This window comes from Condylostylus longicornis, unplaced genomic scaffold (assembly GCF_029603195.1).
Source record: "Condylostylus longicornis isolate FDR11 unplaced genomic scaffold, ASM2960319v2 ptg000083l, whole genome shotgun sequence".
NCBI classification, from domain to species: Eukaryota; Metazoa; Arthropoda; class Insecta; order Diptera; family Dolichopodidae; genus Condylostylus; species Condylostylus longicornis.
In genome coordinates, this window is record NW_026578051.1 from 493,308 (window position 1) to 513,611 (window position 20,304).

At 21.6% G+C, this 20,304-nt stretch overlaps 1 protein-coding gene across 5 annotated transcripts in view; it reads right to left on the reverse strand.

Moving 5' to 3' along the window:
* Nucleotides 1–501: 501 nt before the first annotated feature.
* Nucleotides 502–20,304, reverse strand: part of LOC129613401 (cholinephosphotransferase 1) — a 63,335-nt gene continuing 43,532 nt past the window's right edge. The window contains exons 2-8 of one of the 5 annotated variants that reach the window (XM_055527445.1): nt 15,299–15,539; nt 15,051–15,209; nt 9,620–9,751; nt 5,622–5,756; nt 1,789–1,947; nt 1,537–1,701; nt 502–1,455 (exon numbers count right to left, since the gene is read on the reverse strand). In XM_055527445.1, coding sequence (XP_055383420.1) covers nt 1,162–1,455; nt 1,537–1,701; nt 1,789–1,947; nt 5,622–5,756; nt 9,620–9,751; nt 15,051–15,209; nt 15,299–15,539 — 1,285 coding nt within the window. In that variant the 3' untranslated portion in view covers nt 502–1,161. Of the gene's footprint in view, nt 1,456–1,536; nt 1,702–1,788; nt 1,948–5,621; nt 5,757–9,619; nt 9,752–12,821; nt 12,951–15,050; nt 15,210–15,298; nt 15,540–20,304 lie in introns of all 5 variants that reach the window. The other 4 variants (XM_055527441.1, XM_055527443.1, XM_055527444.1 and 1 more) reach the window with 4 other exon arrangements.

Consider the following 20,304-nt stretch of genomic DNA (forward strand, 5'->3'; position numbering starts at 1 on the left):
AATTTGATTTTTTCTAATTATAAAATTATAAATTTTAGAAATTTAAAATCATTCTTTTATGAAATTTTTAAATACTTACAATATGTTAAAATTATTGAAATTAATACAATTCAAATGCAGTTAATATACAATATAAATTAGTTTGAAAATTACATTTTATTTATTATTGAAAATGTATAGAATAATAAGGAGATTTTCAATAATTCAGATATGCACTTAAAGTTCTAACTTAAATCTTAAAAATCTTTTTTTCGGATTAACTAGTTTACTTTTGCAGATTTTTAATATCTTACATTTTTCTATGTGTTTTTTTTTTCAAATTTAAAATATTTTTTAAAAGAACTTTAAGCGTGGTACGATTTTGAACGATTACGAACGTGCTTCTTTTGTAGTAAAGAATCTTAACACTAAATTATTGGAAATGCCCTTAAGAATCTAATTTATCTAAAAAAATTAAGAATTAAGAATAAAATATAAGCTCCAATTATTTTAATATTTTGTTATTAATTTAAAAAAAAAAACAAATTCAGTAATAATTTTGATTCAGAAAAATCAGAATAAATGGACAATTCTTTATTTAAAAACAAAAAAAAAATCTGTTATAAATACTTAGATATTTTTTATCTATATTTCATTTCACTTAATTAAAAATATACCATTTTTTTAAACATAATTATGCTATCCATTTACATACATAAATATTTTTTGCATATTTTGTTTTATTTTGTAATTTTCTAATTATTTTACTGAATCGTCCGATGTGTTTTAATTGATTTTTATTATTTTTTTTTTTTAAATATTCTATTCAAATTTCAAAATCAATTGTTTTTATTTTAATAATATGCATTTTAAAAATGCAAATACACAAAATTATGCATAATATAAGTAAAATTTCTAAGAACAAAAGAAAACAAAAAATTTTAAGAACAACTTTCTGTCTTACATAATTTTAAATTTTGCCTTACATAATTTTAATTTTTTTAATTTAAGTTTTCTTGTTTATTAAATTGTTTTATTTTATGTTAATTAACATCGATCAATAAATTCACTTATTAAAATACTGTTCTTAAATTAATCAAAAAAAAAAAACTAGAAAAAAATAGTTACTAATAGAAAATTAAAAAAAAAAATTTATTAATATTTTAATTATTGAAAACTAAATTAATGCGATGATTGTTGCTGCTGTTGTTGTCTTTTACTATTCCTTAATTGTTTTCGATGGGCTTGATGTGTACTACCATTTTTATCATGAGATGATGTACTTGGAATAGAACTGCTACTACTACCACTACCACCACTACCACCACCACCAGACATAAATGATGATGTATTTATACCAGTTAAACTACTTAAATGTGGTGCATTTGTACCAGTTGTTGTCATTGATGGTCGACGCGGTGGATAAGGAATTTTAAATAATTTTATATGCAAATGATCACAAATTTCTAGGCAAACCTAAAAGAACATAAAAAAAATTATTTAATATAAATATTTTATTTATTTTAAATTTGGTTTTTTTTTTTTTAAATATCGTACCTGTTGGCAATATTTCATTAAATTTATTATACCCCATATTAAAGCAAATACTAATAGCCAAAATTCTGGTAAAACTGAATTGAAATATTGATTTAAAAATAATAGAAGTGGACCGAGCATACTCCAATCCATATATTCCATTTCACTACGTGTCATATGAGCAATCTAAAATCCAAAATTAAAATAAATGAATTAAATTTAATGAAAAAAAATATATTAAATTTTTATTTGTAATTTTTTTTTTTTACTTACAACAAGTTTATTTGTAACTTTTGCAGCAACCATACCAAATGCCATTATGTAAAGTGATGGATGTTGCCCAAATATATCTTCAGTTGATTTTTGTGCAATTATAAAAGCTGGAACAACAACTAAAGCCAATGGAATAACTGGTGATAGAACACTTGTACCCTAAATTTTTGTTTTGGTTTTTAAAGGAAATAAAAGGTTTATATTAATAAAATTTGGAATTTTTTATTGTTAAATTTTAAAAAAATTCATTTTTTACATAAATATTTTTAATCATATTATTTTATTAATATTTTGTTCATATTTTTTTTTTGTTGGAAATTTTTTAATTTATTTTAAATTTTGTATTGAAAATATTTATGTAAAATTAATTGTGTAATATTTATGATTAATAAATATATGAAAGCAAATTTCACATATCATTTATTTTAACAGTTATTTTCATAAACGCAATACTGCAAAACAATAATTGCGAATACTGCAAAAACATACCATGATGAATATGCAATATATATTTTTAATTATTTAACTATAAAATCAAAAAAGGTTCATATTATTTAACTGCGCTACTCATACTAACTTCGTTATATTGCGAAAAATTAGCAATGTTTATGAACAACTTACGTTGGTAACATTATTTTGTTTATAAACACAAATATAGTGCAGTTTTCTCCTATGTATTGCGATATACTGCATTTATGAAAAGGGCCTAGTAATATAAAATGTGAAATTTGCCAAATGAAACGTTTTATTAAAAAAAAAATTATTGATTTATGGAGAGAAAAACAAAAAAAAAAATTACACCGATTTTTAATGACCGATAATTTCAATTTACAATACCGTTAAACAACTTCCAATGCCGAATTGGTTTCAAAGCTTTAAATTCATTAATAAATTAATTGACGAGTTCTAAATTGAAATTTTGTCTCATTTTCCGATAGCTACACAAAAATTTAGCAAAAATAAAGTTTTTTATATGCATAAATTTTTTTTTTTCCTTACCCATAAATCAATATTTTTTTAACTTAAAAATACTTCTTTTGGCTTCTAATTAAAAAAAAAAATTATATGTACATAATTAATTACATGTACATATATTGTTGTTACATACAAACAAACAATAATATACATAAATACATATAAATTAAATATTAATAATAATTAAGATAATTATTAATTATAAAAATGTTAGGCAAACAAAATAACAAATATTCACAAGCATACACAATAAAATAATATTAAAAAACCAATTAAATTAAATAAATACAAAAAAAAAAAACGAATAAAAATAAAATTCATACACCATTATTATTTGGGTTTTCCAATAATCTTAAACAAAATTTTTAATATGAAATTCATCTTAAATTTTACTAAAACCATTGTGAATATAGATTATAGTGATATACAGAACACAATTTTTGTAATTACCCAAGCGAACTACTTTTTTTGAGCGGCGCTAGTGAGTAATAAATTTTAATTTAGAATAGCGTTCCGCTCGTTTGTGTTATTACAAACATTGTCTTATGTACATTACTATAAATTATTATACACAACGCTAAAACTAAAATAAATATAAACTTTTAATAATTAAATTTAATAAATATACATATTTTTGCTAAATATTCGCCCTTTTGCAAAATAACTTGTGATCTTACATTAAGAACAAAAACAGGATAATATCAATATTAAAAGTGCCCCTAAATTTATGCTAAAATTAAAAAATTTATTTTTTAATACTACAATGCATTTGAAAAATTTAAAATTTTTTATTTATAAAATGTGCTTTGTGCATTATTTTTTTTTTTCATCCTATTATATTAAAATAATAATTTACAATATTTTGCATTAAAAATAAAATATTATTGCCCTAATTAGAAAATAAAATATTTTAATGTTTAATTTTTGTTTTTTAAATTCATTGCATTTTAAAAACTGGTATGGTAACAAAAATATGATGATAATTCGAAATTCTTATGACTATATGAAATAGAAAAATTTAACAAATCCAAAAAAAATAAAAAATATAAAATAATAATAATGTATAATAATAATATGATAAATTTATAATGACCGAAAGGGTTTACGTTACATTACTCCTCCCTCCAACGGTGACAACTTAAAATATTGAAATGGTATATATATGTGAATGGAATTTGCATGAATATTTTTTTTATACCTAAATATTAACTTTATTAAATTACATAAATATAAAAAAAAAAATTACTAAACTTAATTTTTTTAATTAAAAAATTTTTAATAAATAATAATACTAATTATGAAGAAAGGTCTATAAAAGTTCACAAATTTACTCATAACGATTGCATTTTGAAAATTCAAGTGGAAGCGAAATGAGAAAAGAGAACACTTTTTGATTCTGACATTTTTAACTTTTAGGTTACTTTTAATTTGACTTACAAAAAAAATTAAAAAAAATTTATATATTCTAAAAAATTTGTGTATCCCGAATTTTTTGGAGTGAGATAGGCTTGCGCAATTATTCCAATGACCGACCCTGACCCGTTTCTCCCATACATTAAGGACGCGGGACCGTTGTCTTTGTCACTCCAAAGCATGTCTCTGGGCCAATAAAAGGAGTTGTCGTTGCTTTTTGGGCGAGACCCTCAGCTCTCTTATTTCCGTCTATGGCATAATACCCCGGCAACCCGGCACAATCTCTTTGCAGTTTGGATCCCATTACATCAGAAGAGTGGGCCTTAGTATCATCCGAGGCTCCTTATCATACATTTCAAAGCACACAATTCAATAGCGTATGTTTCAGCCTGAAATAGTAGTGGATAGTGTTCGAGTGCTTTTGTAATATTTTATGCTCATTCTATAATCTCGAGTGCTTTTGTAATATTTTATGCTCTTTTGTAATATTTTATGCTTATATTCATTTAAGTCGGCTTCTTCAGTGGTGTTCGTTCCATCTGTGCTGAAGATCACGGTTCCACGGTCTAGATGCATACATCCCAACTCTACTGCCTCAAATTTAACTTTCAAGCAAATCCGCAACATAAAACCTCACTATGTTTTTTACCTTTGGACAAAAGTCTAAGGACAGCTTCATCTCCTGAATATTTAATGTTTCTGAGCTTAATCGAATATAGAAAAATATTTGTGCAATTTTTAAATACAAATATTTGTGCAATATTGGAACGCAAAGTTTGTTCAACACACAAATTGGACCTTTTCCGAATAAATAAATTGAAGCTTTGTATTTGATCTTTCAAAAAAAAAGTTATAGGAAATCATAACGTTTAAAAATTATAAAATGGGATTAAAAATTTTTTTCCCAAAAATAATACAAAACTTCCAAAAAAAAAGAATAACATTTAACCATAAAATTAATATCCTTTAGACAAGTTTAGACCATCTCTAACACATTATAACAAAAGCTAAAAATATTAAAAAAACAAATAACAAATTAAAAGTGTAATTCAAAATTAAACATTAATGAAAAAAGATCATAAAATTATTGTGATTTTAATGACAAACAACCCACAACTGATTGAATATCAAAAATTCTTCCCATATATTGAATTGAAATAAAATTTGGTTGAAAATGATCCTATGATTGCAATTTTAAATGTAAAATAATTTAAAAAAAAAATACTGCTAATTATTAAAATTCCTAAAAAAAGAAATTTAAAAAAAAAAAATTTGCAAAATTTCTTAATCAAATAAAATGTAATCCAAAAAAACAACTTAAAAGCGACAAAACCAAAAATTTTTAATTAAATTAAGTGTAAATTTTTTTTTTTTCTATATTATTAAAATAAATATCGTAGCTTTTCTAAATTTTAATTTTGCTTTTTTTATTTTTTAATTCTTACAGCAATCGTTGATCCATTTTTTCCACATCCTCCGGTCATAATAACAATTGAATAACGATAACTTAATAGTGAATCTACGGCTAATGCAATGTAAATTGGAACATGTCTAAGCTCATAATTTCCAAAGTAAGGCAGCTACAAATAGTTTGATTTTGTAATAATTGGTATTTTTTATTTTTGTTTTTTTTATATATTTTTGGAATTTTTATTGATTAATAAGAATTTCAATAAATATTTTTTTTTGTTGGTATTATGAAATTCATTAAATAAAATAGAAAAAAGATTTTTTTTTTTTTTGGGAATTGTAATGAAAATTTTTATAATTATATTTTTGAGGTAAACAGATATTTCTCTTACTTGTTTGAGAAATGGATTTTGAAAGAAACATTATGAGAGAAATTATAAAAGAAAAAACTCAAAATTAATTAATGATTTCTACATAATATTATAAATGAGAAATTATGAGAAAAATTAAAATATTAAAAAAAAATTTTCGTAGCTTAGAATTTTTGTAGTTTTTGTAGTTTGTAGTTTTAAATGATTTCACATTATTTTCTCTATTTTACAGAGAGAACTATAATTTATGGTATTAGTTTCTTAATTAAAATAAAAATCCTTAAGAGATTGCCTAAATTAATATAAAATATTTTTATTTTAAACAATAGTAAAAATTTGAAGTTTTAAAAATTTCACTCGTTCAATTTCTTTTGATTTAACGAGATCGTTTAGAAAAGCACTCAATTTCAATTTATTGGAGAGAATTTTAGTCTATTGTACCGTATCATTTTCTTTAGTATTCAAATAACTCTCATTGTAATCGAAATATCAAATATAAATATGTAGTTGCCGTTTATATATACAATAATTACCATGACTTTAAAATTGCAGTAATACTGTATTAATACATGAGCTGTAATTGGGGAATTATGTAGCAATATCATTTTTCCCTTCAATTTTGAAGTCAACACTTCTAAGATTAAATTTACGATAAAGTCTGATGCCTGTTTACCTACATTTCAAATTCAAATTATGAAATTTAGACGGACGGCGTTCAGACTTTATGTCAAAATTTAATAATTTTTCTAAAAAAAATATAATCAAAATAAAAATCAGCTGATTGCTATTTAAAACATTTCGAAAAAAAAAAATCAATTGTTTGCAATTTTACTTTTAAAATTTGACAGAAAATATAATGGGATTATAGTAATTCCGTAATATGTGCTGTCAAATAGTGTTTTCACATACGACTTTCACCAGATTTAGATTAATCGAGCATTTCGTATGAATATGTAAACAGTACCTTACATAAACATCATAAATTATAAAAAAAAGATAACAGAAAATCAAAAATTAACAGATCAAAAATTAAAACAGGAACGAAAATTAATTAAAATTGATATTTTTTTCATATTATATTGTATTAAAATTTTAAAACTCTCATTATAAAATTGAAATTACAATATATACATATATATATATATATACAAACAATATTCCTGAAATATAATACATATGTATATGTATGAATGTATTGGCCTATATCATAAGTGAATAATGAAATATGAAATTTATTTAATAAAAATAATGTTGTTTGGTGTAAGTTTTTGACAGAAATGAGCAATGCTTTTATATATAATATAAAATTTGAAAATAGTTTCGAAAATTCCAGGATAATTTCAATTATATTTAGAATTTATAATTTTGATTTTCGATTTACTGTAAAACCAGAAATAAAACGGTAAACGGCAACGAATGACGATTTCCGTTGTTAATATAAAACAACAGCGGAACGCCAAATGTGACGTTGCGCTGAGGAGAATCACCTATGTTCTGTTTTCACCTTTTCATATTCAGTTTTCTAATTTAATCAGCAAAACTGTCCTCTCTTGTAATATTTACATAAAAAATTTATATATATAAGTTTTCTTAAAATTATTATTAGAAAATTAAAAAAAAATCATTAAATAAACTCATAAGAACTATTATTCGATTATATCAAATTATTCTTTAAATTTTCTTAAATTTTTTACATATTTTTTGAATAATCACTTAATCTTGTTAATAATCTCTCATATATTTTTTGTTGGCTAGAAATCTCTTAACAACTAAAGGGGCATTAAAAATTTTATAAATTTAAAAACTAAATTTAACCTTTTATCAATACAACAAAAAAAAACTCTAAAGAAAATTTATATTGTGATCAATTAAATTAGAATTAATTTAGCAAAAAATTTTGCTCATGCATTTGAAGCAATAATAAAAAAAAAATAAGCATGCAAAATGATATTTTAGGCTTAATTAAACCCTTATGATAATTAGTTGTCTTAGATAAATTAGACTAGATTAATAATTATAATGATTTTGTTTGTTATTAAATTAATTAACTAATAATTTTTCTCCTAAAATAATATAATGACTTTTTTTAAATTATAATAAATTATGCATTTTAATTTATATAAATAGTTGACTTTATCACCCGTGATAATTTTATGATTTCAATTGATTTATTCAAGATTTTCTTAATTTCTGATTATGAAAATTATCGCCTAGGCTTTAAGTTGAAATTCAGTTGAAAAAATGCGGCAATACAGTTTTCCACTACAAAAAAAAAATTATTACATTTCAGCTTCACCAGAAGGGTCCTAAGTCGTCTAAGTGACCAATTTTAGACCCCTTCGAATTCAGCTTGGCAGCTTTAACTAAATTTAATTTTGAAACTGCACTGCCGCATTCTTTGGAACATAAAGAGTTATAATTTTAATTAAATGAAATAATAATTTCCTGTCGAATATCTACTTAAAACGTCTAGTAATAACAATATTTTAATTATAAAATGAAAAAGAAAAATTTAAATAAATTAGTAAAATAGCAATTATAATACACATAATATATGTATATATATAATAGTATATATATACATATAAAAATATGCAATATTTTTAGTATTTAAAAAAATATGTTTACAATATTTAGTATTACAATTCGTTTTTTAATTCAAGCAAAAAAAAAAAAATAATTATTAAATTTACACTACGCATAAAAAAAAATAATTTTGTTCTTTTTGAATGAGTTGAATGAGTTTACTTAACTATATTTATGTATAAACACAATATGAATGTAATTTATTTATATATATATATACAAATTAATGTCTTAAAATTTTGATTTTGTACACATAAATAAATAGTAAATTCAAGAATTTAAAATATTTTTGTTTTATACATAAATTATAGTTCGAAATTATTTAAGTATTTTTTATAATATTTTCAATAATTTTTGGTCAAACGATAAATTAAAGAAATTTAATGTGTAGGAAAACAAAATATTCTTGAAATTTTATTAAATACAATTTCTCTCATTGTTTCCAATGGCCACTATATCACAAAAAAGTGAACGAAAGGAATAATGAGTGAGAGAAAAAATGAGCGAATGATGGTACCGATTTTTTTTCCATATAAAATTACAATTCACAATGGAAACCATTTTTGACAGCCGTTGAACGAAAAACAAATTAATGTTAGCAACATTTGTTTATGAACTCAAATATAGCTCAGTTATCACTATATACCGCGGATATATCGCATTCTTGAAAAGACCTAATATATTCATACAAAAAATATTTTTATTGAGAAAATTATCATTTTTCTTTTGGTTTTACCAGCATATTGCCAACTTATTATACAATTATTAATTTTTAGAATAAAAATTAGAATTTCTAAACCGAAAATATTACAAAATAGCAATTTTTGAAGTTGTCGTTGTAGATATCTAATTGTTTTATACAAATTAAGTTTCTTTAATTTATCACTTGTAAAATAACTCATTCTTTTTTTTTCGAATTGAAAAAAAAAAACATAACAGTATAACAGTTATCTTTTACAATTATAAATTTTTTATTTACAAAAATTTTTCTAATATTTTTCTTTATATTATTATATATAGATTTTTCTTTGTAATAATTTTTTATTTTTATTTTTGTAATTGGTCTTAATTCTTACAGCAACAGTTGATCCATTTTTTCCACTTCCACCAGTGGAAAACATTTTTAAAAATGTAAATAAATTTCTCAAAAATCCAGAGCAGAATATAGAATTAGTAATAAATATGCAATCATAATCTGTATATGGAATCTGTTAAAAAAATTATATAGAAAAAAAAAAAACAAAATCTTAAAACATAAAGTTAAAGAAACAAAAAAAAGAGGAAGTTAAACTAAAAAAAAATTTAGGAAATTCATTGTAAGAATGAAATCTAATTATTTCAATAAGTTATAAAATTATTTTTTATAATATTAGTATTAATTTTATTAATATAAAACGGAATAAAGCTACTATAAAAATTCAATATTAAAATTTTTAATTTTGAGCTTTAACAATTTGATTCCATTATATTAATCTGCTTCCAATTAAAAATTATTATATTTATGCAAATCTGTTTTCAAAACTGAAATACATATAAAAAAATTTATAGAAAAATATGTTAGGAAAAAGTAATGTTTTCCTGATCAAATTGAGATTTTAAAAAGAATTACGAAATCAATTAAAATTAATTATTTATGTTATCTGTTCTTTGTATTCTCTAACAAGAAAAACATTACAGAAATATTTATAAATAATCTTAAATTTCTTACTAAAATAACATCTATAAATGACAATACTTTTATGTATAATAAACAACATTCTATATTGTCCTAATGAATGAAAATTTATTGATTTTGCCTACATATTATATTGTATTAATGTTATTAATAGCTTTCATTTATAATTACTGATTTATTGTTGCTACTACAGACCTATTTTTGTAATATTTTATTAATATAACAATAAATAATTCATATTTAATATTAAATAATCCCCAATAGTTGGCAACAATACAGTTTTTGTTAATGTATAACAGTTTTCAGTTAATGTATAACAGTGTATAACAGTTTTCAATTAATTTATAATACTATTTATAACAAAAAAAATAAAGTTAAAAAAACATTTTTTTCTTACTTAAATCTAATTTACATTTTTATAAAAAAAAAAAACAAACTATTTAAATCTAAAATAAATATTTTAATTACAATTTTACATAGTTTTACAAGTACAAAAGAAATTTATTTTACATCTAATTAAATTTTTAATTTTTGAAAAAATAAATTATTAAATATAATTTTAAAAAAGAAGAAAGTTATGAAGAATAATTATTGCAAGATTATTTCTTTTTTATATGCATAATATAAAAAAAACGTATAACATGCTCTAAAAAAATGTGTTAAATAAATTATATTAAAATAGAAATACTAATTTGAAACATGCATTTTTTTTTTTAAATTTAATTCTATTTATATTTTATATATATATTTATAAATATACAGAAGATTACACAATCTCTCACCCAATTACAAATTCGAAAAACAAAATTTGGAGATAGGGACAAAAAAAATTAAATTTTCATTTTTTAAAAATTCTTTCGGAAATCTATTAAAAAATATTGATCATTTTTATATTGTTATTATTGAAATATTTTGGTTATATAAATGGTGTTCTTAAGTTTTAAGTTGAATTGAAAATTTCTATAATTAATTTTTAATAAAATTAATTAAAAATTGGAAAACTAAAAAAGAATTTTAACTCGGGAGGTAATTATAACAGAATCGGTATAACAGAAATTAACTCGGGAGATAATTATAACAAAATTACAAAATTGCATATATTGTGTAAATATTAATTTAAAATTTTACATAAACTAAATTAAAAACATTATTCTTTTTATATAAATTTTCAATTTTAAAATAAATTGACTTTAAAACCGGACTATTTTTCATAGTTGTCAACAAATTAACGTTCATCTGTCATAATTTCGTTCATGATTTTTGTCATTGAATTTTTTTACAGTCACGAAAAGCGCTATTTGAAATTTTTGCGTTTGGAATAGACTATAAAATCATGATTGACGCGCATCAAAACCATTATGAAATGTTACTTTTGACAAATGTCAAATTGTTGACAACTATGAAAAGTACTCAGATTTTAATGAAATATCCAACTTAAGTACAACATTATTAAATGCAAATTTTTTAAAAAAAAAAAAAAGTATTATTTCTTTTAAAGATTTTCAAAACAATTTCAAAAAAAAAATTATTATTATTAATATTAAATATCATTCAAAAAATATTTATATAAATATATTAAATGTACATATATTAAATATATATAATTTATATATAATACATACATACAACAAAAAAAAAACAACTGGAATTAACTGGAATATTATTGAATTAAAAAGTAAAATAATAACATAAAATAAATAAACAGAGCAGGCAGCAGGCATTCCTTCAATTTTTTCACTTTTTTTTTCTTACAAAATTTATACATTTTTTTTTTTTTTTGTTATAGTTAATTAATTTTTATTAATTTATCAATTAAATAACAAAAAAAAAAAACATAAGAAGAATTAATTTTTCAAATTGAAATCATATATTTTATTTTTATATAATATTTTTTGTTTTTAAATTATATGTATATAAAATAAAAATAAGGCGTAGTCGATAATTTCAAATGCCGGTCGATAACAATGACATCTGACACGGGCAATCAACGAAAAATTTTCCATATAACCGGCTGACAATATTGCTTAAGGAAAAAATTATTTTTGATTTGAATATTTGTACTTCAATAAATAAAATTAATTTATTTTCTTCAAAATTTTCCATTTTAAACGGAAAACGAAATGAAGCTGTTAAATTTTTTTTGTTATGACAAAAATGTCAAAAAAAAATATTTAACAATATGACAGTCATTTGATATTTCATTTTTTGCACTATCCGTTACATAACAAATGTTGACATTTTGTTGACAATATTAAAAGATACAATGCTTTTTGTTATCGATTACACCTACAATAAAATTTCAATTTTTTAAACAATATTCTCTTAAGGTACAAAAACAAAACAACCCCTTTGAAATATTTAAATAACAAAAAAAAAAAAAAAAATAAAGGATCTTAAAAAAAAATTTTTTTCGTTGATTTTTAATTTCCTTAAAAAACTTAATTAGCCAAAAGATTGTATTGAATTCTAAATCATTTTTGTTTTTTGTTTAAAAAAAAAAAAAAGAAAAAAAAACTTGAATGTCGTTTTTCTTGTTTTTTAAGAATTCAATATATTTGGATTAAATATTTTTGTTGCCATTAAGATGTGTGTACAAAACTTACTGCAACAGTTGAGCCATTTTTGCCAACACCTCCAGCTAATATTACTTGACAATAAAAATATCCTGACCATGTCCCACAAGCAATGGTCATTAAAGATAATGTTGACCATAATTCAAAGTTACCAAGTATCTAAAGTAGGTAGGTATTTTGTTTTTTTTTTTTTTTTGGTTTTTCCGTTTTGTTTTGTAGATATACATATGTATATACATACATTATACAAAACATGTATAAATTATATATATATATATATATGTATATAATTTTTTTTTATTATATATAATTATTTTTTTCAATTCTATTTACTTTTTTTATTTAATTTAATGTCCTCGAACTAAGTATGTAAATTTTGTAAAATGCTAAATTTTCTTTTCTAAATATTATAATAAAATAAAATTTATTTTTTTTTTTTTTGTAAATATATCCAACCCTATCACAAATACCGTTCGTAGCCCTAAGATTCGGAATTACGAATGTCATATTATCAATTTTCGATTACCAAAATTCTGCTTGGAATATTTGTAACAGAGTAATCATAAATTACGTTAGTAGTTGCTAAATGATAATCTTTACGGGTGGAAAAATTCTACGTCATAGTTCATACTCGTAATTTCTAGAATTCTACGAGTGGAATTCATGATAGGGTTGATCATATTTTTTTTAAATTTTTAAAAAATAATTTAAATGATTTATAATTATTTATTATAATAAAAATATAATATTTGCAAAAAATTTTTTGATTTGAAATGTATTTTTTAAATAGTTAAAAAAAAAATTAAGAACTATAAACGAAAATTTTACAATATGATGAATGAGCTTTAAAAATGGTTTTAAGGGTAAACTTTGAATATTTTAAAACTTTTTTAGAAAATTTGCAATTCTCATTTTTTAAAGAAATTATATCGATAATCATGCTTCGGTGATTCAATTTCAAACTGATTTTAATTACTTTTCTTCTTTATCTTCATCACTTTCATCCAAAACCCAAAAAAAAAAGCTCGAAGACATCCCTCTTTCTCTAATTTACTATTATTGTTATTGATGCTTTCGTTTGTCATTAATTTATATAAAAAAACAATTTTTTTGACTTCAAAAAATTTCGAGTCTCGTTTCTGTTGTCACCTAAAATTTCAATTCTAATAGAATACCAAAAAAACTGCGACAATACAAACAAAAACGTGACGCGTTTAATAGAATAAGGTTGATTATGTTTAGTCTACAAATAAATTCCAAAAAAAAAAATTGACTCATTTTTGCCTCAAAATATCGCAATTCAAAAGAATGCATTTTTAAAGCTCATCATTTTCAATAATTTAAAAATAAAACTAATTAAAAAATATTAATACAAACATGCCAAAAAGTAGTCAAAAATTTCATTACTTATACAATTTTATTACCCATTTTGAATTTAAAGAAAAGTAAAGAAAAAACAAGCTGTAGACAAGAGAAAATTAATTTGCCTCAACTCATAATGGAACAAATATTCTTATACAATATTTTTTTCTCCGATTTCATTTTTAAATTATAGGGAAACTTAATTCTTTCTACATTGACTTATTAAAATTTTATTTTTAATTTTTTTGAAAATTTTTCGAGTTTAAGGTCTTTAAAGCAAAAAAAAAAATCAAAGAAGAATAAAATAGAGGTTGACTTTTCTTTTATTTTTCCATTATTTTTGTCATCTTAAATATTATTTTCTATTTTCATCTATCTCTCTATACTCATATTTTATTTTGTAAAATATTAAAATGTATTATTATTATTTTCTGCTGGAAAAATGCCAATACAAATTTTTTGGCTGAAAATTAAAACACAACGTCGATAAAAATGTAAAAAAAAAAACTAAAATTAAATGGAAAAAAAAATTAAAATATGAAATTTTTTTGAATGAAAACTATCAAAAAAAAAATTAAATACATAAAGTAAAAGTAAAATGATGACCAATCGTAAAAATAATTAACGAAGAGCAAAAACAAAAATTTATGTTTTAATGGAAAAAGAATGAAACAAATGGAAATAAATTAAAAAATAGATGACATAAAAAACAGAAAATTGATAATTTCATCGCAAAATTGAAAATTGCGAAAATAAAAGGATATTTTAAATTTTAATATAAATAAAGAAGAAAAAATAAATTTTAAATAGGATGACGAAAGAAGATTTTATATAAACGTTTTTGCGTTTTGTGTTCTTTTTTTTTTTTTTGTCTTCTTATTTCAAAATTTTTGTTACCTTTGTTAACCATATTTCAGGACCAAATATCGCTGATATCATATGAATTCCCATTATTGTTATTTGAGCTTCTGTAACATCAATTTTACCAAATCTTAATGTACCAGACACATATGTTTGCCAATGAGCACAATAAAATAATGTTATAGCAGTAAAGCACTAAAAATAAATATAAGCAATTATTTTTATATGTTTAAAATTCATTAGAATAAAAATAATATTATTTAAACGGAAATATAAATTTGTACCTGAAAAAATAACCAGTTTGGATAATTCCCTAATTGGCAGGATATACATGCTGATAATGCAACAAAAATTGTTGATAATGAATCACATCCATGATCAAATAATTCACCTAATGGTGATGATGAATTTGTTCTACGTGCTTGTTTACCATCAATTGCATCTAAACTTTGATAAATAAATAAACCAAGAGCACATAATGCACTTGCCCATCTAGGTGGTATCGATTTACCATCTGGACTATATCTAAAATTAAAAAAAAAATATAAAAAAATATTATAATAAAATTTAATTAATTTTTATTTTAAATTAAATCTTAGAATCAGCAATTAATTATATTAAAATTTTTTATTCAGCTATATGTCTATATGTATATAGAAATGGTATAACAAACGTTACTATAAAATGCCGATGTAGTGTAAAATTGCAGACCATAATCTAAAAGTTCTTTCATTCTAATTTACATAATTAAATTTTGAAATTACACCGTTCACTTAATACAATTACAATAAAAAATAAATATTAATAATAAATAAAGAAAATTTCTGATTATCACGCGAATAAAAAATTTTCCTGAATCATAGAAATTTTCCTATACAAAAATCAAATATAAATATTGTAAAAAAATGTAGGTACTAATGCAATATAAGAGCGTACACTTGAGCCTATATTATATATTTAATAAAATATAAGAAATTTAATAAAATTAAAGAAAACACAATTTAAATTTATACTAATACCTATGTATATATATATGTATCTACATTATATTATATAAAAAGCATAAAACATGAATAAACATGATTGAAAATTAAACACAATTATTTTATACACATAACGCCATACAACATACTTCTTACATTAAATTAAATAGAAAAAAAAAACACGCTAATTTTTCAGCTTTTTAAATAATAAAATAAAAGTTCAATGACCATTTATTTAAATATAGGTACAACAACAACAACAAAAAAAAAAACAGAAAGCCAACAAATTAAAAATTTAATAAAAAATAAATTTAAAATTTAGTTGTATAATTAAATTTGATATTTTATGAAAATTAGTAAAATATTTTATATATTTTTCAATAGCGGTTGCTGTTTAATGTTTAAAATTACGAAAAAGACTGATTCAAAATCAGTGCATTAGGAATTTTAAACATTCTTTAAGTGGTAAAATTTTCAACGACATTTTGTTGTGTATCTGGCTTTAAAATTGCAGTATTACTGTATACTACATACCACAACAATTATATTCAACTCTTAAGAGTGGAATGATATAATTCATCAATAATTTTCACTCAAATATAAAACATGTTTGCTAACGAAACATTTATGATAATATTTAAAAATTCATCAAAATTTAAAAAAAAATTCTAAATAAAATAAAAAGCGTTCGAATTTTTTGTGACCCAAATGAGAGAATTAAAATAAAATTATTGTTTTTTTTTTCTCTTATTCTCGTAAATTTTAATTTTCTCTTAAATTTCTCTTGCCCTTAATTTAAATACATCCGAATTTCAATAGAATATTGCAATTTATGCTTAATTCACAATACAATAATTTAAATTTTCAAAAAATTCTTAATTAATAAAAATAGATATACATGAGTAAATAGGAGATAAATATAAAAATTCGAATTATATATAAGCTCTAATGTTTAAAAATTAATTTAATTTTAATTATTTTGATATTCATTTTAATATCGGACGTGAATTTCAACTTAAAATTGAATACTATAAAATAACACGCGCTTAGATTGTATATCGGGGTGATAACGCACTGCGACCTTAACGGATCTAATATGTCCTACCACGTGCTTAACACATAACATAATTTTAGATAATTTTTTGCAATCTTTCATTTTTTATCTTAAAAAATCATAATGACATTTAATTTTTCAAAATCATATTTGATTTGAATAGAAAATATTATTTTTTTTTGTCTTTAGTCTTACTATAAGAGCTGCTCTTAAAAATAAAAAAAAAAAATATTTTAAACACTAAAAATTTTTCTGTTGTAAAATTCTAGTATAATAAAATATTGATTGCACATCAAATCTTAAAGTGGGAGGATATTTTTCTTAAATTTGCATATCGTACTGTCCTTGAGTGTCTGCTATAAAAAAAAATTATCGTACCATTTTTATAATGTATATATAATTTTATATAGATTGTATAGAAATATAAATAGCATGCATGAATAAATTAGCTTATTGCAATTTTATGAAATAGAGAAATTATTTTTTCAATAAAATTGCATATTTTATGGCGTGGAATATTCTAAATTTTATTTTATTTTTTTCTTATTCTTCCTCTTGTTTAAATAATATAAGAAGATTAATACTATTTATGTTCGTATAAAAAAAAAAAATAAAAATAAATAAAATTTCAAGGATAAAATAAAAGAGAAAATAAAAAAAAAAAATTTTTTTTCCATTTTTTCTTATATTCTCTTTTGGCTTTTTATAAGTATGTATTGGTTTATATAAGAATATTTTATACAAAAAAAAAGCATAAGTATTCATTCGTGTTTATTTTATAAATTATTAAGTATTTACGAAAATATAATTAAAATATAAAATTACTGAAATGTAGAAAAAAAATTAAATATTTTTACAAGGATTACGACCCTATCAGCTGACAAATATTTAAACAGCCTATAATTATGCAATTATTAAGAATAATTTCAGTTGTTAGAACTAATAGTTTCGCTTCTCAATTTTCCCCGTGAAAAATATATCACACGAAAAATATCATTACACATTTCAGGCATGACACAATTGTACTATGTATAACAGTTTACAATAGTGAGTCTATGTATAACAGTTTAATTTCAACGTAACTTAAAAATAGTGTATAGAAAAGTCATTAATGTGATGATCCATTTGAATTATGTCAACCATTTTCATTTCCAAATGACAAAAACGCTCGACATTATAAACTTTCATTGCAAAATTATTTAATTTGAATCAAATCTGTTTCAAATTTATCGGAGGCTTGAATCAATCTGTTTCGAATTTATTTTTTTAATTAAAATATGTATTTTCTGAAATCACTACCACACATATAAATACGTAAATAATTATACATTTAATTTAAATAAAATTAAAATTGTAAATAAAAACTGCAATGCAGTGAAATTTCCTTATAGACTTGTCAAATACTAGATTCATGTGACAATTAAAATGATGTAATACATAATCATATTACTTATTTGAAACACAGGAACTTTAATAAAGAGATGAGTAATTATTTAAGTAAGCGAAATATTAAAGTTGTGTGGTGTGTATGTGTGGTGTTAGTATAAGTAATTTACCGGTTAACGTTAATTTAATTACAATATCTTTAATATTTGTAATTTATGGTCTATTATTATTACATTTTATACGTTATATAAAATCAACAATTTAACATTAAATATAAAATTTTTTATTTAAATACATGCATATATACGTAAAATTATTGTGTACGCCGTATGTTGATAAATGCCACACAACATCACAGTAGCACAATAGTAAAGTGAGCGAAAAATAAAAATGAGAAAAAAAAAATTGACACAAATGAAATCGCTTTAAAAATGTTTTTTTCGTATTTGTTTTTTTTTTCTTGTTGTTTTTCTTTTGCGATTTCACACTTCACCTAATATTCTGAATTGAAACATTTTGCGATTGCGAATCGGAATATTCGAATAGATTTATAGAGAAGCGAAAAAATGTAGGTTAACAATTTACGCTATAGATTTTTTTTTATATTTTTTTATTTAATATTATTTTTTCTTGTTTTTTTTTAATGGTATCAATTTATTTACTATATTTTATATGATTTTTTTTTCTTATATTTCATTAATTTTTTCCTAAATTAAATGAATTATTGGTTGAGAAAGAAAAGCAAAAAATTTTATATTTTATATTTATTTACTCTTTTTTTGTGGTTTTAATGCTATTATGTATGTATGTGTTTTATGTACAGTACCTACCACATAACTTCCTATATAATATACATAGGTGCATGAAAATATATATTTAACATAAAAATAAAAGATGTGAAAAATTTGCTTTCAAAAGAGATGTGAAAATAGTAAATCGATTTTTTTTCCTATGCTCATATTTACAAAAAAAAACAAAAATGTATGGTAGTGTTACCAGATAAATCCAAAGCAACACGTACAAATAATAAATCTTTTCATAAATGCAGTATATTGCGATATGCAGTGAAAACTGCGCTATATTAATGTTCATAAACAAATGTTGCTATCCTATTTTGTTCTCATTTAGTATGAGTACCAAAGTTAAATCATATGGTTATTATCTTAATTGCTACGCTAGCATCCAACTTTTTGTTTACACTTTTTGTCATTCTCTTTGAACACATTTAATACTCATTTACTTAATTATTAATATTAAAAATATTTAAAATAGTTTTGCATTCATTTGTAAGAAGTCAATTTAATGTATACAGGTTAAAACCTTCCACAATAACATTAATCACAATCACTCAGTTAGACCAATAGAGAAATAAACAAAATAAAGACACCGAAAACATTATGATAACTGAAGATAATATAAGAAAGCTATAGAATAGACATTTTAGAGGTGAAATCCAATGAATTACGAATTGGAGGCGACAAGAATTTAAAGGGTTTTACTGAATGGGTGAAAAATTAGCGACTTGTAAATGGACAGTTATTTCTGGACAGAACAAGACATGTAATTTTTCTTCATCTAAAATATCTTAAGTTGTTGTATAAGTAACTTGGGCAGTGAATTTCCATTATCTTTACCAAAAAAAGAGAACAGACAATCAGAAATCAAGACAAATCAAAATACCACATTTGAGACATTGTAAAATATAAGACGGGACGTGATTTCTGCCTCACAGAATTATAGACATACCTAATAACTGAATTAAATCCCACTGAAATTTTCCTATAGTGTTAAAAGACTCCAATTTACCCAACACTTCGCAACCATATATAAAAATTTGATTTAATATTGTTTTTGCCAGCAAAGTCCT